The 21,007-nt window shown below is 40.4% G+C and overlaps 1 protein-coding gene across 2 annotated transcripts in view; it reads left to right on the forward strand.

Annotated features, from left to right (window-relative positions):
* The window catches only part of CASR (calcium sensing receptor), a 70,060-nt gene that overhangs the window by 42,030 nt on the left and 7,023 nt on the right, over positions 1–21,007 (forward strand). Inside the window, exons 3-5 of one of the 2 annotated variants that reach the window (XM_090148722.1) lie at positions 2,547–2,853; positions 6,171–7,052; positions 20,446–20,676. In XM_090148722.1, the coding sequence (XP_090004848.1) occupies positions 2,547–2,853; positions 6,171–7,052; positions 20,446–20,676 (1,420 nt within the window). The remainder of the gene's footprint in view (positions 1–2,546; positions 2,854–6,170; positions 7,053–20,445; positions 20,677–21,007) is intronic. The other variant, XM_090148729.1, reaches the window with a different exon arrangement.

Here is a 21,007-nt window from a genome sequence, read left to right on the forward strand (position 1 = left end):
TTGGAAATAGAGGAAAAAAATAATGATCCAAATTACCAAATTACTTCTAAATGTTCTTTTAGAACATTCCTGTTCTGAAAGGTGTCCATTCTCCAATGATGTTCTTAAAAAAGCCAGATGTCTCTTTGGTCATAAATTATAACTAAGAGTTTTTATTGATCTCAGCCTTTCTGACTTAATATTGCTCAAGATATTTGTACTGAAACCATGCTATCTCTTCTTTGAGGTACAGCCTCAGAGCAGGAAAGTTGGAAGTTAGCCAAAGATCTCTGGTGAAATGAAGTTAGATGAATGACCTAAAAATAAACCTTAAATGTGATATATTTAGAATTTCTGATTCTAATCTGTCTGATGAATCAGACAGAACTCATCTAATGGAAGTAATGTGGCTACATTAATTCAATTTTGAAGCAACCAGATGTAGGAAACACATTTTGGAATCAACTCATTTTATCCAGTAATTAAAAAGTGTTTAGGTCATGTATCCTGGAGATCGAAAGGCCACAATTTCATGGAGGTTTTTTGAAACCTTTGCTTTGGTATGGATATCTCAAAGCATTTTGAAATAGCACTCATCTGAATCCTAAAATCTACCATTTTATATAGAATCGATTCTAGGGTTGTTTCCCCAGGCTCTCCCAGTTCTGGGTCCCATCAGTTCTTCCAATGTATCTCAAGCATAACAGCTTTAACACCTTCCTTTTTCCAACCACAACTCAAAACCAAATGATAAAATAGCTACTAATCTGACCTGTAGTACATTACAAGGAAGGGCAGGTGCCAGTTCTATGTCAATTTAGCCAAACCAGATGAGTTGTCTGAAAATGTAGCAGCTTCAAAGACACAAAACTGGTTGCTTTGTCTGGTAAGTAAAATTTGAGAAGAACACATGTCAAAGCTACTTTTTTTTCCCTGCTGCTTTCCTTGAAGAAGCCTCTCTCTGTTTTGGGTTAGTAGTTACTCAGCATCAGTTTCTGTCTCATGCTCTGCAGATAACCCAGGTCCTGGCCCACACTCTTGCCTCCATACCCTATCCCTGGCTTTTCTCCATGCATGGCTCAGAGACAGTCAGAAAAGACAGCTTGTCCACTTTGAAGAACAGAAAATGCTTCAAAAAACAGTGTTTCAGTTTCACAGGCCAGCTCTGGTGGTGACATTTTATCTTGTGGCTAAAGCAGGTATATGAGAAAACCATAATAAAGTATTATTCCTGCAGTGAAAACAATGAAATACATGACAAGCAGGTTAAGAAGTTATGTTAGAATTTATGTTTGTAGCATGTCTCAATTCTCAGGTATAAACAGGTTAACAGTGTTCTCTCTCACTGTAAAGCGTGTGATATGAGACCTGCTGTTACAGATGAACAAATTTTCCTGAATAGAGCTACTAGGCATCCAGCAGCATGCCAGTGCTCTGTCTTATCTCACACTGCCTGCCTAATGCCATCAGAAACTGGCACATAGGGCATCCTTAAGCCCAAGTTTCAGACAGCATCATGTTCATGCTTAGCAGACACTGCCATCTGCATTCAGAAACATGTCAGAGGAGCCTGGCAGGCAATCAGATAGGGGAAGCTTTATGTTAGAGCATTTGCTCAGGAATTAGGAGGCCCAGGTTTAGTATCCCATGGTGAAGAACCAGACCTCCAAGCATGCTCTCTTTTGACTTTCTCAGATTTTAGGGGACTTAGAAAAGTTTGTCTCTTCTTCATAACTCCTGAACTGAGCTCCCAAACTGATGAGTTATTTTGGTTTCCTTTGGGACAGAGCTGAATTTCTTTGTAGCATCTGGTATTGTGCTGTGTTTTGACTTTGAGAGAAAAGCAATGTTGATAACACACTAATGGTTTAGTTGGTGCTGAGCAGTGCCGCACAGAGCCAAGAATGTTTCAGTTTCTCAGCTTCTCATACTGTCCTGTCAGTGAAGGGGGCTGGGGGCATGAGGAGCTGGGTGGGAACAGAACCAGGACAGTTGACACCAAACGGCCAACAGGATATTCCATACCATATGACATCATGTGAAAAAACTTGAAAACTGAGGGAAATTGATTGGGGGCTAGGAGCAGCCATTGCTTGGAAGTGGTCTGGGCATCAGTCAGCAGGTGGTCGCCAATTGTGTCATGCATCACTTCTTTTGTAAATATATATATATTTATATAAAATTATCATTAATGTTATTTCTGTCTTTCTTTTCAACCTTAGTAAACAGTTTTTATCTCATCCTACATGTTCTTTCTTTCCGATTCTATCCCCCATCTCACTGCAAGCAAAAGGCTGTGTGGTGCTGAGCTGCTGCCAGGTCAAACCACAACATGAGTTGGAAAGCAGAACAGAACCCTCTAGCACATGCATACTTTTTTTGTAACCACTGAAGATAAAAACAAAAGTTTGTAGATTCAGAAGGATGCAAGACTGAGGTAGATAGCATAAGCTGCTTTTGTCTTTTCATCCAGAATCCTTCATTCACTTTTGTCTCAGCTTTGGTCTCCTCACCTTTGTTTCCCTCCTTCTCACTCCATTTTATTTTTATTTGTTTCACTCACCTAGGTATAATTTCCGAGGCTTCCGCTGGCTCCAGGCTATGATCTTTGCCATAGAAGAAATAAATAATAGCCCAAATCTCCTTCCCAATATGACCTTGGGATACAGGATATTTGACACTTGCAATACAGTCTCTAAAGCCCTTGAGGCTACTCTGAGTTTTGTGGCCCAGAACAAGATAGACTCCTTGAACCTGGATGAATTCTGCAACTGCTCAGAACATATCCCTTCCACCATTGCAGTCGTGGGGGCAACCGGCTCTGGGGTTTCCACCGCTGTGGCCAATCTGCTGGGACTCTTTTACATACCTCAGGTATGCCTTCACTTGTCTTGCTTCGGTTACAGAAGTACCCCCTGCTTCTCTGCTCTGGGATATTGGCGTTTCGAAAGGGTTACGTTATGAAACTATGATGGAGAGCTGCACTGCTTCTTATGTGCTCTGACTCTGTTTCAAACAAAAGAAGGTTTGGAAATGCAGAGACCCTAACTATATACAATAACTGAACACATTTGGAGGGCCAAATGGTAAGACAACTGTGAGAATCACTGACTTTCTGAAGGGGACAATGGTTTATGCGATAGAAAACAGTCTATTTCCCTCCAAATTTACTGTGTCAATTTCAAATGAATTCTGTTATTAGTAAAAGATGCAAGTCTTCAGTCACACACTTGTCAGATATGCATTTGGGCCAGTACAAGTACGTGCAGTAGCTGTGCTGGGTTCTCCATTCTGCTCTCTGCCACACACCAGAAGGGCTCAAGGGGAGTTTAGCCTCCATGGCTTGTTTAATCTTTGCCACTTCACACAGATCCTCAAAGAGAGAGAGAATATAAAATGTGTGGGTTTTTTTATGGCAGAAATATGACCTCCTAGAAATCTGTAATCCCCTAACACAAAGATTACCAATTGGCCAGTGACAGCATCCAGCCTAGAGCAACCTAGCCTAGGAGGCAGGTAGAGACTTAGATTCAGAGAAAGGTAAAGGCTAAGAGACTCAGTCTGCAAACACTGCTAATTTAGACAAGTCTTTGGCAGCTGTAGCTACAACAGCTTAGTTGTGACATTACTGCACTGTGGTGCCTCTTCAGTCAAGCCCATCTCCCATAGAACAGAGTTCATTCCTTGCCAGCCATTCTACATCCATGAGTATCTCTGATTATTCAAGTAGGTGACCTGTAAAGTAGTTGACTCTGTTGATAAGGTGCTTTGAAGGGTTCTTCAGAGCTGACCCACTTTTCTTTTGACCTACGACCTCCAAAATGAGGTTTGTGAGAGTTTGTGGATATGTCTCACCTTGTTCCTGGGTTATCTGTGTGGTGATGTGGTTATGCCAGCTCCTGTGCCAAAGCATTCTTCTCATTCTGTTGACTTTACTGGGACTGGGAAGAGCATCCGTAGCCCTGTGCTTTTATTTAGCAAAGGTGTTACTCTGCCCAGACCCTAAGTAGGATATGAGGCAATCACATTATAGCCTAATGTTGAATCTGCTGCTTTTAGATTTTTGCACTGAGCGCATTTTATGTAGAGTACTCACTTTCATCAGTTTAGGTGTTGTCTTGTGTAGCCTAACACTTCCAGTTCCCCTTCTGAAATGAGCATAGGTGCTAGAAATTACAGGAGGCCTTGTGACGAGATTGTGTCACACTGCGCTCTAAAGTCTGTCCTGAGAGGATAGCTCTTTATTTCAGACAGGGCTCCAATTCCCACCTCTAGCACAAATGAAGAAGGAAGGATTCTTGCTTTCCTGGTGAACAGTAGCATATCTTGTCTGTTTAATGTTATCGGTTTCATTCCCTTGCAGAAATCTTAAGAAATGGAGATTGGGTCTCTGAGCAGGACAAGAATGGTTTAAGCTGTGACTAACAAGTGCTGTCTAGATATTGCTCAGAGAAGCACTGTAAGGTGGTGGGTAATGCACCCTGTGGTCATAATTTAAAGCATACTGTTGATTTACACATCCCATTACCATATGAGCAAGGGCTGTTAAGAAAAGTTGGTGGGCTGGACAGTGCATAGATGTTTGTAGTTTTCAGAACTTTCCTCTGAACAGGGAATGATGTTTGTGCTACAGGGAAGTAGGCTTATCTAGTGGTTACAGAAATATAAAGAGGTCAAGAGGTTCAGTTCTCTGCATGGAATGAAATTTCAACCAGGTGGCTGAAGTTTGACAGCTGAAAGCAGGCTTTTAAAATGGGAGCTGTTGGTCAGCATTAGAATATGAGTTATCACTGCCATTTTTAGCAAGGCCATTAGCAAATCCTTGCTTTATAGACCCTGCATTTCAGTATAAGTTGGAAGTATATTTTGCAGTTAATGTAAGGCTTATAATTTTGCTGACATGGAAACTGAAATGGTTTCTGTTCTGCTTCTTAGTATCTTACTTTGGTGTAACCTGTAAAATTGCTAGTAGTTAGGAATAAGGGAATTCATAAAAAACAGGCTTTCCCATATTTAGAGTCAATACCAGGACAAGCTTAAACTGGAAGCTCCCAAACAAACAGGTGCTGGAAAGGTTGGAGAAGATACTGTAACTTCATCTGAGGTCGCTTCCTTTGATGCTTCCAGGTCTGACTCTTGTACACTAAAATACACAGAGAGCAAATTCAGCTGTTGGGTCTCTTGCAACATCTGCAGGGGTACGTTTGTTGCTCGTATTTCCTGGTTGAAGGCTGTGGAAGAGTAATTAAGGGCAGGAGCATGGCCAGGGGAAAGTGTGGCTCTGTAAAAGAATGATTTGTTCCTGTGGCCCTTGAAACTGCACTGGCAAATCTCATTCTTTTCTTTCTTGCAGAAATACTAAATTTCAGAGCTTAAGGAAGAGAGATAAGGTTTTATATAAATTTCCACTTTATACAAAATGAACTGTTTATAGAAGATTTTTCAAAGTGAAAGGCAGTCCTAAAGAGTTCAGATACCAATGTGAAAATGGAAAGATAAGTGAGATTTAAAAATTCTTCAGATCTTTAAATTATTCTCTTTGAGGTTTTATTGTTTCCCTACTTGTAGAAAATCCAAGCTATATCTTAAGAGCATATGGTCCTTGTTCTGATTAGGAAAAAGAAGACATTTCTTGATAGCTTTAGAAAAGAAAATGAAATCCCATTTTATGTTAAAATACAGTGGCTCTTGGAGTGTGAAATTCTACTGGCTTCTTTACAGATTCTGGTCATCAATCAGGAATCATGCTATTGACAGCATTACCCTACCCATGGTCAAGGCCAGTGAAGAATGTTGTGTTTCACTTATTTCATCTGGCAGGGTTTTATGTAACAGGCTCAGGTTCCTGATGGAGCCTGTTTAAGGATGGAAACAGAAGTGCCACCCATAGCTCACCTGTTTGCCATTCCCCCAGGCAAGTCTCAGCGTCTCTATCCCTGGTCCTTGGCCTTGTGAGGGCAGGCACTTGCTCCAGCCCCTCAGGTCTGAGCAGCTGATCCAGTATGTGTGTCTTCAGGACACCCATGTGTACAATCACAGGCTAAGAGGGCATGACTGACAGTGCAGTGCCAGCTTTCCCTTCTTCTCATCCAAGGTTACATAGGTTGACAGTGATGCTAGGTAAATGTACACATTTTATGCCCAGGCAGTTCACTTCATGGCCTGTTTTCTTGTTCTCTGTGCTTTCACAGGTCAGCTATGCCTCATCTAGTCGTCTCTTGAGCAACAAGAACCAGTTCAAGTCCTTCCTCCGCACAATCCCCAATGACGAGCATCAGGCCACTGCGATGGCAGACATCATTGAGTACTTCCGCTGGAACTGGGTGGGAACGATTGCAGCTGATGATGACTACGGTCGGCCAGGGATTGAAAAGTTTCGGGAGGAAGCAGAGGAGAGAGACATCTGCATTGATTTTAGCGAGCTCATCTCCCAGTACTCAGATGAAGAAGAGATTCAGCAGGTGGTGGAGGTTATCCAGAACTCCACAGCACGAGTGATTGTGGTTTTCTCCAGTGGACCAGACCTGGAACCCCTCATCAAAGAGATTGTCAGGCGAAACATCACTGGCAAGATCTGGCTGGCAAGTGAAGCCTGGGCCAGTTCATCCCTGATAGCCATGCCAGAGTTCTTCCGTGTCATCGGCAGCACCATTGGGTTTGCACTGAAGGCAGGCCAGATCCCAGGCTTTCGTGAGTTCCTGCAGAAGGTGCATCCCAAGAAGTCTGCCAACAATGGTTTTGTCAAGGAGTTTTGGGAAGAGACATTTAACTGCTATCTCCCCAGTGAGTCCAAAAATTCTCCAGCTTCAGCTTCCTTCCACAAGGCCCATGAAGAGGGCTTGGGAGCTGGAAATGGTACATCTGCCTTCCGACCTCCATGCACAGGTGATGAGAACATCACCAGTGTGGAGACACCGTACATGGACTTCACGCATTTGCGGATATCCTATAATGTGTATTTGGCAGTGTATTCTATTGCTCACGCTTTGCAGGATATATATACTTGTACCCCTGGGAAAGGACTCTTCACTAACGGATCCTGTGCAGACATTAAGAAGGTTGAGGCATGGCAGGTAAGTCCTTTGTCAGTATTAAAATGTGCCTACACAATATGTTCATAGGAAAAAGAAAAAAAAATAGGAAAAAAAAGAAAGCTGTCCTGTAGCACCTCCAGGCTAATTGGGGAGGAATGACATTCACTGTCCTGGGTCTCAGACGCACACACAGGCTCCTGAGATTTTGCATATAGCTGGTGGAAAGTTAGGTGCTTGCTTCCACCCTGCACTGAATGTAACTTGTGTTAGTTTGCCTGCAGTAGAAAGGGTTTAAATTAAGCTAAATTTTCTTGTATTTGCTGCAGGCCAAAAGTGCACACACAGACAATTACCATGGCCAGGCTGACGCAAGGTAACTTGATCATATATTGAGCCCTTACATAAACAAGTGGGCCTGCAGAGAACACATAAACAAGGAAAACAGTTTGTAGAGTTCATTTTCTTTGGCAAGTTCTACAGGTTTTGCAATCCCACAGCAATTTTCCATACAGGCCATATTTTTTTTCCACAAGTTTTCAGCTTGTATAGGATCAAACTAAAGCAGGCTGAATAATTAAGGAAAATAATGAGTGGTTATTGGGCAAATAACAGAGCTGCTCTGATTTGGCAGCTGTACTTGTGACCTAACAATATGATACTAACAACGCATTCAGTAATTCAGTCGATACGTTCTGCTCTGTGGCGCATATGATACTCTGGCATTCTGTCTTCTGATCCTTTATGAATAATCTGCACCCTATGATGTGTTTCACTGTGCTATCCAATGTTAAATTCAGTATGAGTTTTTAATATCATTGCATTCTCAAATCACATAATTAGGTTTAAGGTAGAAAGGGTAATGGGACGATGGATGGACTAGATGATCTTGTAGGTCCTTTCCAACCTTTTGATTCTGTGGTTCTGTGATTTTGTGAAGGCCAACAAATGAAGACATGCCAAATATGTAGCAAATTTATTTGCCCTGTTCCAGTCATCACATAAAACTTAGATCCAAACAAATCTGAAATCACAAGAACAGTGGTGAATATAAAGAGTACCACATCCCTGTTTGCATGTGTAATTCCCTCTGTTTGGGATAGTCTGAGCAAAATAGAAGCTACCCATGCCACAGACTTTGTCTCAGAATTTGCATATGTATAAACTGCAGTTCAGTTTCCATCTAGTGTCAGTCAATATATAAACAGCAGTCAAATCAAAGTAAAGGTTTTGTCTCGAAATCTGCACTCTTTTTCTCTAGGTATCCAGTTCAGGTTTGCCAAAGCCACGCTACTTGGAGTTGATGAGTGCAGGATTTGATCCTGGTGTAGGGTAATTCTGCAATTGCTGGATCAGATGTTTCTGTCTTTTAATGCTGTTCTGCTTTTTAGCAGCATACCAGTAGAACTGAGCAAGTCATAGACAGATTGGGCTTTCACTTGTATCAGAAAAATGTTCCAGAATGAATATTCATTCTCTCATGCCTTGTCACTCTGGAAAGTAAAAATAGCAGGATGTGCAAACCATACCAAAGTAGTGCGTTTGTTGAGAATTACAAAATGGGGAAGAAAATTTTAGTTTACTTTTGTTTTTTTTTCTTTTGTTTTTTTTGTTTGTTTGCTTGTTTTTTGTTTGGTTGGTTTTTTGTTTTTATTTTCTTGTCTGGTGCTGATGGATGGCTATATCAAAATGTAAACAGCGTGATCCAGGCTTCCTGCCTCAAAGGAGGGATCAGCACCAAGAGAACAGGACTGGGTAGGAACAGCAGGTCCTATAAGAGGAGCAGGGTATTTGAAATATCCACTATTATGCGGTGTTGACTATTAAGCATGTTTGATATTTGTGCACTTTTTCATCTCATTTCCACATCAAACACAAGAATAGCAGGTAAATGCCAAGTCTGTGTGCACACCTACTTCACATCAGGTATTGCGGCTCATTACCCTTGGGAAGCTTTCCTCAGTCGTGGGAGGGTAATGAGTTCACCTCCTGGACGTGCATCCTCCAGCATCTGCGGGGAGCAACTCTTAACTGTTGTGTAAGACTGAAGAAAACCTTGCTGCAGAAATTAACCTAATTCACAGCAGTTCTGCAGGTGTTCAGTGCCTGCTGATCTCTTTCCTCACAATCAGTTCAAGAGTCTCTGAGCAGAAAGCGATCTGAGGGAGCGAGAAAAGTGTTGGGAAGCCTCTATACCGGAGAGTAGAGGCAGCAGCATATGAAATCCACGACCAGGTGGTGTGTGTGGCAGATAAGGTGATCCCTGTGAACTCATGGCTCCATTAGCCTCTGAACTCCTTCCCATGGTTGTATTTGCTAGTGAATCAGTGGCTGGCAAGGATGAATAGTGTGTTCCGCAATTTAATTGTGTAGTGTTCTAATTTGTTTATTTTCAGTGGTGTTATCCCATTAACTCATAGGATTTATTATTTGTTCTGATAACTGCTAACATTTTGTACTCGGAATACAAACCTTTTGGAGGAACTGTTTTATATACTTGATGGAGGGCGTTTGTGTGGGTTTTTATATAGAAATAATGTTCATTACCTCAGTGATCTGTTCCCTTGAACTGGATAACATGAAGCCTAGCACAGTTTATGTCAGCCAGCTAGACTGGGTGCAGTTCTCCTATTATAGATTCAACATCTACAGTTTCAGAAAGCTCTATATTTGTTTCACCACAGGGATTGTGGGGTTTTACATCCTCCAAGCTGAAATGTCATGTGTGTGAGCGTTCTTGTGTCTGTGTATACAAGACAGAATAACCTGTGTGCACTTAGCAAGATGTTTACCTCAGTCTCGTCTACAGTGTATGTAGCAATAACAGCACAGTAATGCCGTCTGGGCTCAGAGTCCTTTAGTGAAAATGGGAAAACTGGCACTTCTCTACTCTGTATAAAACTGTAGACTTTACTACTATGTCTAAGATACTGTTATTCTGAGCAATGTATATGCCTGCATCTGTAACATTTTAAGAACCCACCCTAGTGCAAGACAGAATGTGCACACTGAACTGTGCAAGATATCGATAAAGAACAGATTGTATTCTCTCTGTGTTCTGTTTGCTGTTGAGTGATATTCAACACGATGAACTTAATTCCTTATTTTTACAGCGTTTTGTTTCGTAACAAACAGGCGCAAGGCAATCCAGAACAAAATGCCTAAGCAATTTCTGTCACTTTTAGAAAAGGCAAAATTTTGCACAAAACACTAAGTATTAAAGTGCATTATTACACTTAGAACAACAGAAATAAACCTCATATAAGGACTGTTCTATCTCTGACGACTAGGTCTGGATTCTCATTCTCTCTGGTGAGCTGTGAATTTTTTTAGGAGAGTCTGTTAGTTCAGAGATTTGTCTTCCTCCAAAATCAGACTCTTCCATAAGCTACAGAAGAGCAGTGGAACAGTATGGCAAGGGCTGGGGATGTGGGCTCAAGCCTCCTGTACCAAAGCCTTTTCTTCCTACCTCTTTGTTCCATCTCTGTAACAGCTCAAGCAGTCTACTATTACAGTACTACTTCTCTTAACTTCTTCTTTGATAGAGAAGCCCACATCTGTGAACAAATAGCTGATGGGCCTCCCTCCTGTTTCTCAGTAATAACACTGCAATTCAGTGGGAAAGACAGGTTCTTGAGAAGGCAAACAGTGCGCAATAACAGGGTCACGGAGTCCTCAGATGGACCCTCAGGGGGATTTCAAGTTGTGGTTACACTGGAGGCTGTGAACTTTGGCAAGTTCATGGGTGAAAAATGAGATGGCTCTTCTAGTCACCAAGGCAAAGCATCCTGCACGTGCTGAAAAATGTGCTGTCCAAATGATTAAGGATGCACTTACGTAAATTATTCTACACCTAGAAAACCGATTGTCCTCAGACTTGGTGAAAAATTGCCATATGCTTTTCCACATAAGAAAAAAAAATCCAATACAAATTGGCTTAACTTAGCAACAGCTGAAGTCATTACAGGGATGTGCACCTCCCATCCAGCAGTTCCTTCCTCCGTTCTGTTGATACCTGTTTTGAAGAGATAAAAATGGATTGGTGCCTTCTCCAGCTTTGCACTTAGGTATATCTGTCTGGCTGTCAATTGATTCTGCAAGGCTTTAAAGAAGTGAGTGTTTCCTGAGATAACATAAATCTGCACAGACTTTTGAGCCTAACGGCTTATCTAATCAATTTTGTGTCTGTTGAACACATATAGACCTGTCTGCATGATTAAAATAATGTATTAAAAATAACTGCTTAGTGGGATAGAGAGTGAAACAGTATCAGAACAGGTATTTAACTGAAGCTGGTGTGATATCTGGTCATTTGGGAAGACTTTCTATGAAAACAGAGGCAGCTGCTGAATATCAGGGAATTGGAAAAGCTTATATAATGTGTATTGAAAATGAACTGAAGATATATTTGTTATGAACAGAGTGTCAGTCACTCTGTGACTGTTATGAACAGTGTGACTTTGTTGTAGGAGACCAAATTAAGAGGGAGATGGTCTGAGCCACACAGATAAATGTACAGTTTAGTACAGCAAACAGCTGTTTTCCCACAAGGGCAAAAATAGATGATTTCCTATTCATCACTTTGCAGAAAACAACTTACCACCAGCTGAGAAAATCATTTGTGGTCTCTTCAACAAGGCAGACAATAATTGGAGTATTATTTAGATTCTCAGATGCTGAAATGAGAGCCTTAATAAACTTTAATAAACAGTGAGTCAGGATTATAACATCATCAGTAGAAAATGCATATGGAAACTATCAACCCTGGCAGAATTACTAATAGAATGGCAAAAGAGCTACAAGCAACAGATACACAACTTCTTGTTTTCATGTAAAGACTCAGATTCTTCAGAATGTCAAAAAAAAAAAAAAAAATCCCTGCCCAAGAAAAAAAATAACTAATTTTTCATAAATGTCTCCTATAGTATAGACACTTCTTTGCTGCATTAAAACAAAAACTGTGTTTGGAAAGTAGCAATTTCTAATACTTATAAAGCTCACTTGCACCTTTGCCACAGAAAAGTGGCCAGATTTTCAGTCTGTACTGGACTTGGGAATTTTAGGGAAGGCTCCCTATGGTGCTCATACAACACCTCTGTCTGTAGCAACTTCAGGTAATAATTGCCCCTCTAATTACAAAGACATTCACATGTTACTAAGACATAGCACATAAAAAAGCAAAGTTTTTTCTTGCACTGACCTTGCCTGATGCTACTCACAAATAGAGCTGATGACAAGGGGCACCTTGAGAGCCTCCTTAAAAGCACATGGAAAGTGAAACATTCTGAAAAAATCATGAAGTGGATTTTTCAAAAATTGAATTCTGTGTTATTGTCTATTCCTCTGACGTGGCTGGTTTCCATTCATCCCAAGGTAGGGTTGAAGTTAACTTCAAAGGCATGACAACTGTACCATAGGTTGTTACTGTACTAATCAGCAAGATGGTTTCATCCCCAAAGTGAACTTCCATGCATTATGAATGAATGATGTCACTCTACACAGTGACTGAGGTTTGGAGGAAGGACAGCATGGCATTAATGGCATATAATGGACCCTTTTACCTTGTAGAATTAAATGAATGATCCCCCTGCTGGAGAGAAGCAATAAATTGCTCAGAATAGACCTTTACTAGTGTCTGTAGGTTGCCTACGCTTCGATCATGTGCATGAGATGAATTACATAAAGGTTATTGAGAAACTGTAGAAATCAAATCCTTGGTAAGTTATCTCCATGTTGTCCAAGTTTTGTATTGATATGGAACAGGCTGCCAAGGGAGGTGGTGGAGTCACTGCTCCTAGAGGTGTTTAAGAACTGTGTGGATGTGGTGCTGAGGGACATAGTTTAATGGGCATGATGATGATGAGTTAATAGTTGGACTAGATGATCTTATAGGTCTTTTCCAGCCTTAGTGATTCTATGAAATGGCAAATTCAATCTTAAGATGGTAGCCAAGTGGTATGTGCCCAAGCAGAGTAATAGTGAACCCACTGGGACTTCATCTGACTGCTGATGGGACTGTGCTTGTAAGAGATGTCCTGAAATGACTGCATGAGTTTGATCAACTCATGATTAACATGACTGTTGGAGACTTTAAGACTCATATTTTATGGATAGCAGTTCTTGAATAAATTAGAAATAAGCACAGTATTAGAAATAAACATGAGGAATGATTACTGATTTGTTGAAACAAATGATAGCAAGCGTGTATTATCTACTCATAGTCAACCTACACACAGAGGTGGTTTGCAATGAAGTGATTTATCCTATAGTTTCAAGTAATAAGGAATTTACAGAACAAAGTGGCTGTAGGTGAAGGCAGCAGCATACAAAGTACACCCCAAAATACCATCCAATATTACTGACAATTAGCTCTCACTGTACTTTCATTGCTTCTTTTTCTGTCCAGAGACTGACTCTGTACATAAAAACTTAATAGGAACCATTTAGAGCCACCTTCTACATGATCATGTAGTTTACAATCCTTCGCATCATAAACATTTGTACTACATTCAGGAGAGTAATCTTGATCCATCCAAGGTATGCTTTGTGTTAGATAGGAAGCCTAGGCTGTTTGCTGGTCACACTTGTGTTTAACATGATTTATTTTCCCCAATAGTCATGCTGAGTAGCAGAGCTTTTTCTTTATTAGTATGGCCTCCTGGTATGTCACAGCTTCTATCATAGATCATGTCTTGTTTCTGGTTTGAATTTAACTGAACTTTAGATCCATTGGTCCTCACTTGGCCTTGTTCTATTAGATTTAAAAGTCCACGTGAATTTCTCATCATTTTTGTCAAACTGTTCCTCAATCTTATCTTAATAATTCAAAGAGTTGATTTTAATCCTAAAATGTGTTTTCTGATTTATTTCTGTATCTTGCCTAGTTACTCATCCTTTCTGGCAGATATTCATTATTGCTCGAACAGCCCAACATCGAAAAAAAGGATCCCACATTTACAGACACTTCTTAGTTCCTCATCTACAGATGCATAAGTTCTATTAGTCTTCCTTGCCAAGAGAGGAAAGGTCACAACAAGCTGTCAGTAATACTGTACTGGATGCAGCACCCTTCCTGTGCCTGTGGCTGGAATTTCATATGCCTTGATACATAAATCTGATCTTCTCTGTATTAAACCCAGATGTGAAAAAGCAAGCAGTGGGGGGTGGAGAATGTTGCTTCTTTCTTGTAATTTACTGTTATGTTAATCCATGCATTTTCTGTAAATTCTCCCAGCAGCACTTCTGCTATTGCTTCCAGAGTGCTGATGGGCATATTGGATTACACTGAGTTACTGACTGAAGCTTGAGGAGTTGTCCATGATCTGATGGTTTGTCTCTATGGGTATTTGCTTTTAGAAAGCTGTTGGTAATTCTTCATCCATGAGAGTGTGCTTTACATTAAATGTAAAGCCTAGCTTCTCCACTTCCAAAGGGATGTGTTTGCAACCACACTTGTGTTTAACAAGATCTGTATTTCTCAAAGCATTACTGACTGACAGAATTTGTGTGTTCATCTATAACTTTGTAATCGTTGATCCTCAACCCAAAACACTTCTTTTGCCATTTTTTTTCCTCAAAATTGATGTCAGGTTAAGCAGTCTGGCTACAGAGAACATCCCTCTGCCTTGGATTCTGTTCCTTCCCTTGGTAGCTGTTGCAGTCCATCAGAGGCTGACTGGAGCCCTGCAAGGGCTTACACAGGGAAACTTCAGACACACTGCCAGCCATGCACTACACTTGTACCTGTACCAGAAGGATGGGTTGTGATCACTGTAGGATGAACACTGAGTAGCATATTGACTTGTTGACTTTGACATTCCAGTCCCAAGGCATTTTTATGTGTAAAGAGCTCTGTTGGCACTCCTTTTTCTGCTGGTGAGTAGTGTGAAGAACTTCCTGGTTCTTTTAAATCTGATTGAAATTGCTCAGGTTGTTTTCTAGTCCCTTCTAAAGGACCTTCCACCTCCATTAATGACGCATTGTTGCTTCAAAGTGAGTGCCACTGGGATAAGTACATACTTTTGTAAATCATTCAGCTTTCCTGCTCTTTCACCATCTTCTTTATTTGTCTTTTTCAGCTGTATGTCATAAGGGGCCTGGCATTCATGACACTGTCTTATTTTAATGCATTCAAAAAATATCTTAGTACATTCCCTGATGATCTTTTCCTCCTTGTTTTTCAGGGGTTTGGTTTGCATTCTGTTTTCCATTAACATAATGCTTGTGTTTTGCGGCTTTGTTTGAACAATCTGTGTTGGAGTAATGCCCTTTAGAGCACATCTTATTTGTATGATGATGACAGTGACATATCATTATCCCTTACTGAGTTTTTACTTTATTGTACACAACCAAAATCTCTGAACTCATACTGGGTTTATCATGCATGCAGATCACGTACTATCATTCAGTCCTTTCCTATAGCTTTTCATTGGATTTTCTCCGTTCTCTTGGGTACAGAAATCTGTCATCTTTGGCCTACACTTGTGTATCACCAGGTGAGGTGACCAGTCAGAAAACAACTTTGTTTTGTGAAGTATTACATCCCAGGTCTAGGAATTCTCCATATACATCATTTTCCACTTCACTACCGTGGTTTTTGCCCTAATTAGTAGAAACTGCATGAATGCTCACAGTATTTTTAAAGAGGGGAGAGATGCTGTCATTTAAGGTATTTTTCTCCAGAAGAATACACTTTCACAGCCTTCCAGGTGCATTTTTAGATCTTACAGCCACTCCTCAGTTGGTGGATCAGTTGAAGTCTCCTTGGGATGGCACTGAACTGGGACCAAGGCTACTCCATATGCTTCAGCTGCTGAAGTTACTTGGCAGAAGGACTTTTGCAGACTCTAAGGAACTAACAGTATAATATCATGCTTTGTGCTATACACGTCTTGGGATTTCATTGTACAGTTGGATTTTAATTTAAAATAGAAAGAGGGAAAAACATTGAAAAAAAACCCTTCATTTAGAAGTAACTTAAGGTTATTTTGTAACAGTGATAAAATGTTGGTATGTGTCACCTGCCATCTCCCCTAGATTTAGTCAAACTCATTAGTTGGAACATTTTCCAACTAAACATTTTAAAAACTCAGAATGACGTGTTTCTCCTTTTCTCCATTAAGATAAAAGTAATTAAAATTAAAAATGGAACTGTGACTTAAAGGTCACATTTCTAAGCTTGACTTAAAAAATACATTGTACTGAATTTCAACTGACTCATGGGATGAAATCCGTGGGATTTCATATTCAGTTTTCCTAGGTAAATCTTTGATTTCATAAATTCTATAATTGAGATGTAATGCAGAGGATGTTGCCGCTCTGTTTGTTTGCTCTTCTACGTAGATTGCTCCTATTTATTTCCAGGAAAACTACAACAGATACAGAGAGCACAATAACTGTCTGATAGAGCACATACTCAGGTACAAAACACTGTTTTTCTACATAGTCATCACCATTAGCTATACATTTTTACCAGCAATGAACAGAAGTCTGCATGCCATGCTCATAAAAATCAACCAGAAGAGGTGAACCAGTTGCTGATGCCACTGGTGTAATGAACCACTCACTGCCTCACTGTGCTCACATCCACTGTTTAGTTTCCATCAGCATTCAGTAAGTGTTGATGAATGTCAGTGGGTGCCATTTTTTCCATGCAGAAGAATTCATTGACACACCTTTGCTTCATACATGCTTCCATGTCAGACGCCAGTTTGTCAGACTACCTCTCTGCTGCCATCTGTCACATGGCAGCAAAATGTAACGGCATATTGGTGGGAACATTCAGCCTCTGCTGCCATACCACTGACATCGGTGTCTAATGTCATGGGCCAACATAATGAAATAGGAGGCATTACTTTCAGAGCAGTCTTCATCTTATGTGCATCCAGTTAAGGCAAATGAAAGCTTTTCTGCTGTATTTTCCATCTATTATCAACCATGCCTAAATGATGTGCTGTTCAGTATCAGCTTTGCATTAGTTCGGGACCAGTATTCTATGGACAAGTGTACACAGAAAGGAAAAGAAAGATCACAAATGCAGAATGGAGATCAACAGGCTGTACAGCAGTTCTGCTCACTGCCAGCATTAGTCTGTGAGGACTTTTAGGAAACAAAATATCCCAGTCCCACTTTTACTATGTTCCATGCCCTTCTAACTGATAGTTGTATCAGTCTGGAAAAGCAGACACACAATGCCAAAGTACTCTAAGATCATCTCTTTATTCCTTTGGAAATCTCTGTGACTCAGACAGACAAACATCTTTCTGGAGCATTGAATCATAGAGTTACACAGTAGTTTGGGTTGGAAGAGATCTTAAAGATCATCTATTTCCAAACCCTTGCTCCTCTTCCTATCAGGGACACCTCCCACTAGTTGAGGTTGCCCAAAGCCCCATCCAGCCTGGCCTTTACTTCCAGGGAGAGGACGTCTGTAACTTCTCTAGACAGCTTCCTTTTACGACAGCCAGATAACCTATACTTGTCTTGGTCCCTGAATAAACTCAGTTGGTTCTGAAGTGGTCTCTGCTTCTGTATGAATGTAAATCACCTCCTTCCTACAAATCACTGTGTTTGCTATAATCTCCCTCTCCCTCCTCCCTTGACTTAAATAATCCTGCAGTTTTTCTCTTTTCATTAAATGGAAGTCAGACTGGCTGTCTAAGAGTTATCATCTCTATTTCTGGAGACCTTTGATCTTCTTTTAATTTTATTCTTCCCTTCTGATCAAGTTACTGGAACTAAACAAGTTACTGGAATTAAATGCATTTTCCAAGGAAAACTGTACTATTAATGTATATACTGGCACCATATTCTCTGTGTCATTTTCTTTGTCATTCCATCATAATATTTTGTTTGCCTTTTCAACTGTATAATACATAGGGCGCCTAAAGTAATGAATGGGTTTGTGTCTAGAGTGGTTACAGTTAATTTGAATTTCAATAATGATCATGAATAGCTTAAATTCTTACTTTAATATATGGCACATTGCATTTGTCATATGTGTAGGTTGCTCTAAAAGTAACGCCTCCTATTTATTTACACAGAAACTGCAATACATACAAAAAGCACTATGACACTGGAAAAAAAAAAAAAGAGAGAAAAAGCAGCAGAATTAAATGCTGAGATATACAATAAAAAGTAGAGCATGTTAATAAAGATGGAAAGAAATAAAGAAAATAAAAAACTCTATTGATCCAGGGAACATTTCCTTTACAGAATTTTATGAGTGGCTCTTTCAGGAGTGCCATGCACATATTTCCTCCTGATACGTGACCACTGACAGATGTCAAATCCTGTATACCATGACCACTGGGTTAGTGACAGCTGACACTTCAAGCACTTATGGATATTGCAGTGACTAAAGATCTGAAACAAGAGGGAAAAACAGATCCTCAGAAATTCAAAGTGAGCACAAGAACTCATCACTTTCAGTACAAATACAAATCATAGCTAGTACACGGGCACTAGTTAAAGACCTGCAACAGTTCAGGCAGAGTAAATGATAACTCGTAACAGATCTGGACACTGACATTTATTTAAGAATTAACAAAAGTTGAGCAGTGGGAGGAAGTAACAGGCTGGGAGAGTTTGGAGAAGGGTCAATGGAGCAGTGTCTGTACAAGAAGCAGCAAAGCTGGAGATTCATGAGCCAGGGAAAGATCTAATAAAGGCTTGTAAAATCCTGGGTGATGTGGAAAAGGTGACTTGCAAATAAAGGTCACTGCAGCAGCAGTACTCATTCATAGTGTAGGTCAGCAGAGTGCTGCAGTAAAGTGTGAAACTGTAATACTGATTCAGAGTGAAGAGAAATATGGCATTTAGCTCAATATAAGAACTCAAATCTGGTCTGGTTTGGTAACCAGATTTGTGTTAGAGGAGCTCTGGAGTAGCTGCTAGAGCTGCAGAGAAATGCAGGTTTCCTGAGTCGTCAGGTGCTTGGGTCCCATCCTGCTCATTAACATTTGGACATACTTGTAACATGAACACATAAAGCTGAAATGGTATTGCCAGCCACATCCTATGTGGCTTTGATTATTCCAGACTCTTTCAGACTGGAATTAATAGAAACAGTGAGAAGAGACAAGGGTATCTCTGCAGCTCTGGAGATTTTACTTTGAGATAGGAGGGTCCCAAGGAGAAAAAAAGAAAAATGAGACAATTTAGTAAAACTGACAAGAATTAATGAGGTGATTCCGTTCCTCTGTTCCTTTTTTTTTTTTTTTTTTTTCCAGGTGAAAGCACTTCAGCAAAACAGTTTTTTCTGTTCTATGTTTATAGGGTGAGGAGGACTCTGCCCTGCCTAGACAAATTTATTTCATTTTGTTACTTTTTTTTTTTTTTTTTTTGCATTTTGCTATCCGAGATTGAATGCTTGTGTAGTCACAGATAAGAGAGGGAGAACTGGACTTATAACCCATTGAAGGCATAAAGCAAGAATAGCAACTGTACCACAGTGCTTTAGGGACAGATGACATCCAGGTGCCTTCAGAGTCACACCAGCTTTTCATACTTAATCTCTACAGAGAAATTGTCTAATTGAGAGCATCCATTAAATAAGGGAAAAAAACTGATAAGTGAAGAAGACAGCAACTAATTCCTGAAGATAGGAGAAGTACCTATTGTGTGGATGAATTGTCTCACAGTTGTTTGTTGCTGTTTCTTTCATCTACTTGTCAGGCTATTGGGATCATCAATTTTTCAGCTGCAGTTGTTTCTGGGATTAACTGCTTTTGTCCACAGCATGTGGCAGCTTAAGGCATGAAAATTACAGAAGTCAACATGTGGGGACAGGCAGAATGTGATTATCTGAAACTGCATGACAATGGGACAGAAACCAGGAAAAGAGCTATGAACTGCCCAGGCCTGCTATGTAGTGAGTTATTTGGATTTGTTGGTTTTTACGCAAGTGCATTAGGCTTGGGATTTTCAAATCAAAAGATGAGTGTGAATTGTTTCCCAAGTATTTCTGCTTCTGAGTGATTAATCATTCAGAGATGAACAGCCAACGGATTACATTTATGTAGAGAATAGTTTTGCAAGAGAAGGACAAGAAGGATACCTGGGTGACCAAAACACTTCAGTCACTTCTGCCACATTTCTGCCCCTCGAAGGAGAGATGAAGGCTTGGGGAAGGTGGTAGGAAGGGACAAAAGAGGAATGCCAGAAGGCTGAGAGGTGTAGCAGCTGGTGAGCAGTGTTACAGTGGGTGCAATCCATCCTGTGGGCTACAACACCTTGTGCCATCAACAAGGTTTGCACAAGGTTTGTGTGTACATGTGAAGTCTATGAGAGAAATCCTGCTGCTGTTGTAATTAAAGTGGGTTTCTCAAGAAATTAGGAGCTGCAGTAAAGTGATTATTTCCAGTTTTGTTCCCATATCTGATCTGTTCATGTTGTGAAAAACAGGCATTTACAATGTCTCTGTATCCCTCTCTAGGTTCTGAAGCACCTGCGCCACTTAAATTTCACCAGTAACATGGGGGAGCAAGTGGACTTTGATGAGTTTGGAGACCTGGTAGGGAATTACTCAATAATCAACTGGCATCTCTCTCCAGAGGATGGCTCAGTCGTCTTTGAGGAAGTTGGGCACTACAATGTGTATGCCAAGAAAGGGGAGAGGCTCTTTATCAATGAAAACAAAATCCTGTGGAGTGGATTCTCAAAGGAGGTAAGTGCTTAAATCCTCAAAGCATTGTTTAACAAGTTGCATCAATCTGAAATTTGAACAAACTTTGCCAAGTCCTCATGCTATTGCACTGCAACTCATTAAAAGACCTATTCATCTTATTGTATACATATTATCTGCCCTAGTCCTTCACACCCTCAGTATACACTTCTGGATTGGCTGGCAGATAAGATAACTCTGCAGCAGCCAAATTTGCCTAGCACATTTACACCATCAGCTGAGCCTTACCTGTGCAGTACCTTTTCTAACAGAGTACCTTTTTTGTTTGGTTGGTTTTTTCCCCACACTTGAACTGAGTAATTATGTTTTCTTT

Source organism: Phasianus colchicus, chromosome 1, assembly GCF_987193195.1.
Source record: "Phasianus colchicus chromosome 1, bPhaCol1.hap1.1, whole genome shotgun sequence".
NCBI lineage: Eukaryota > Metazoa > Chordata > Aves > Galliformes > Phasianidae > Phasianus > Phasianus colchicus.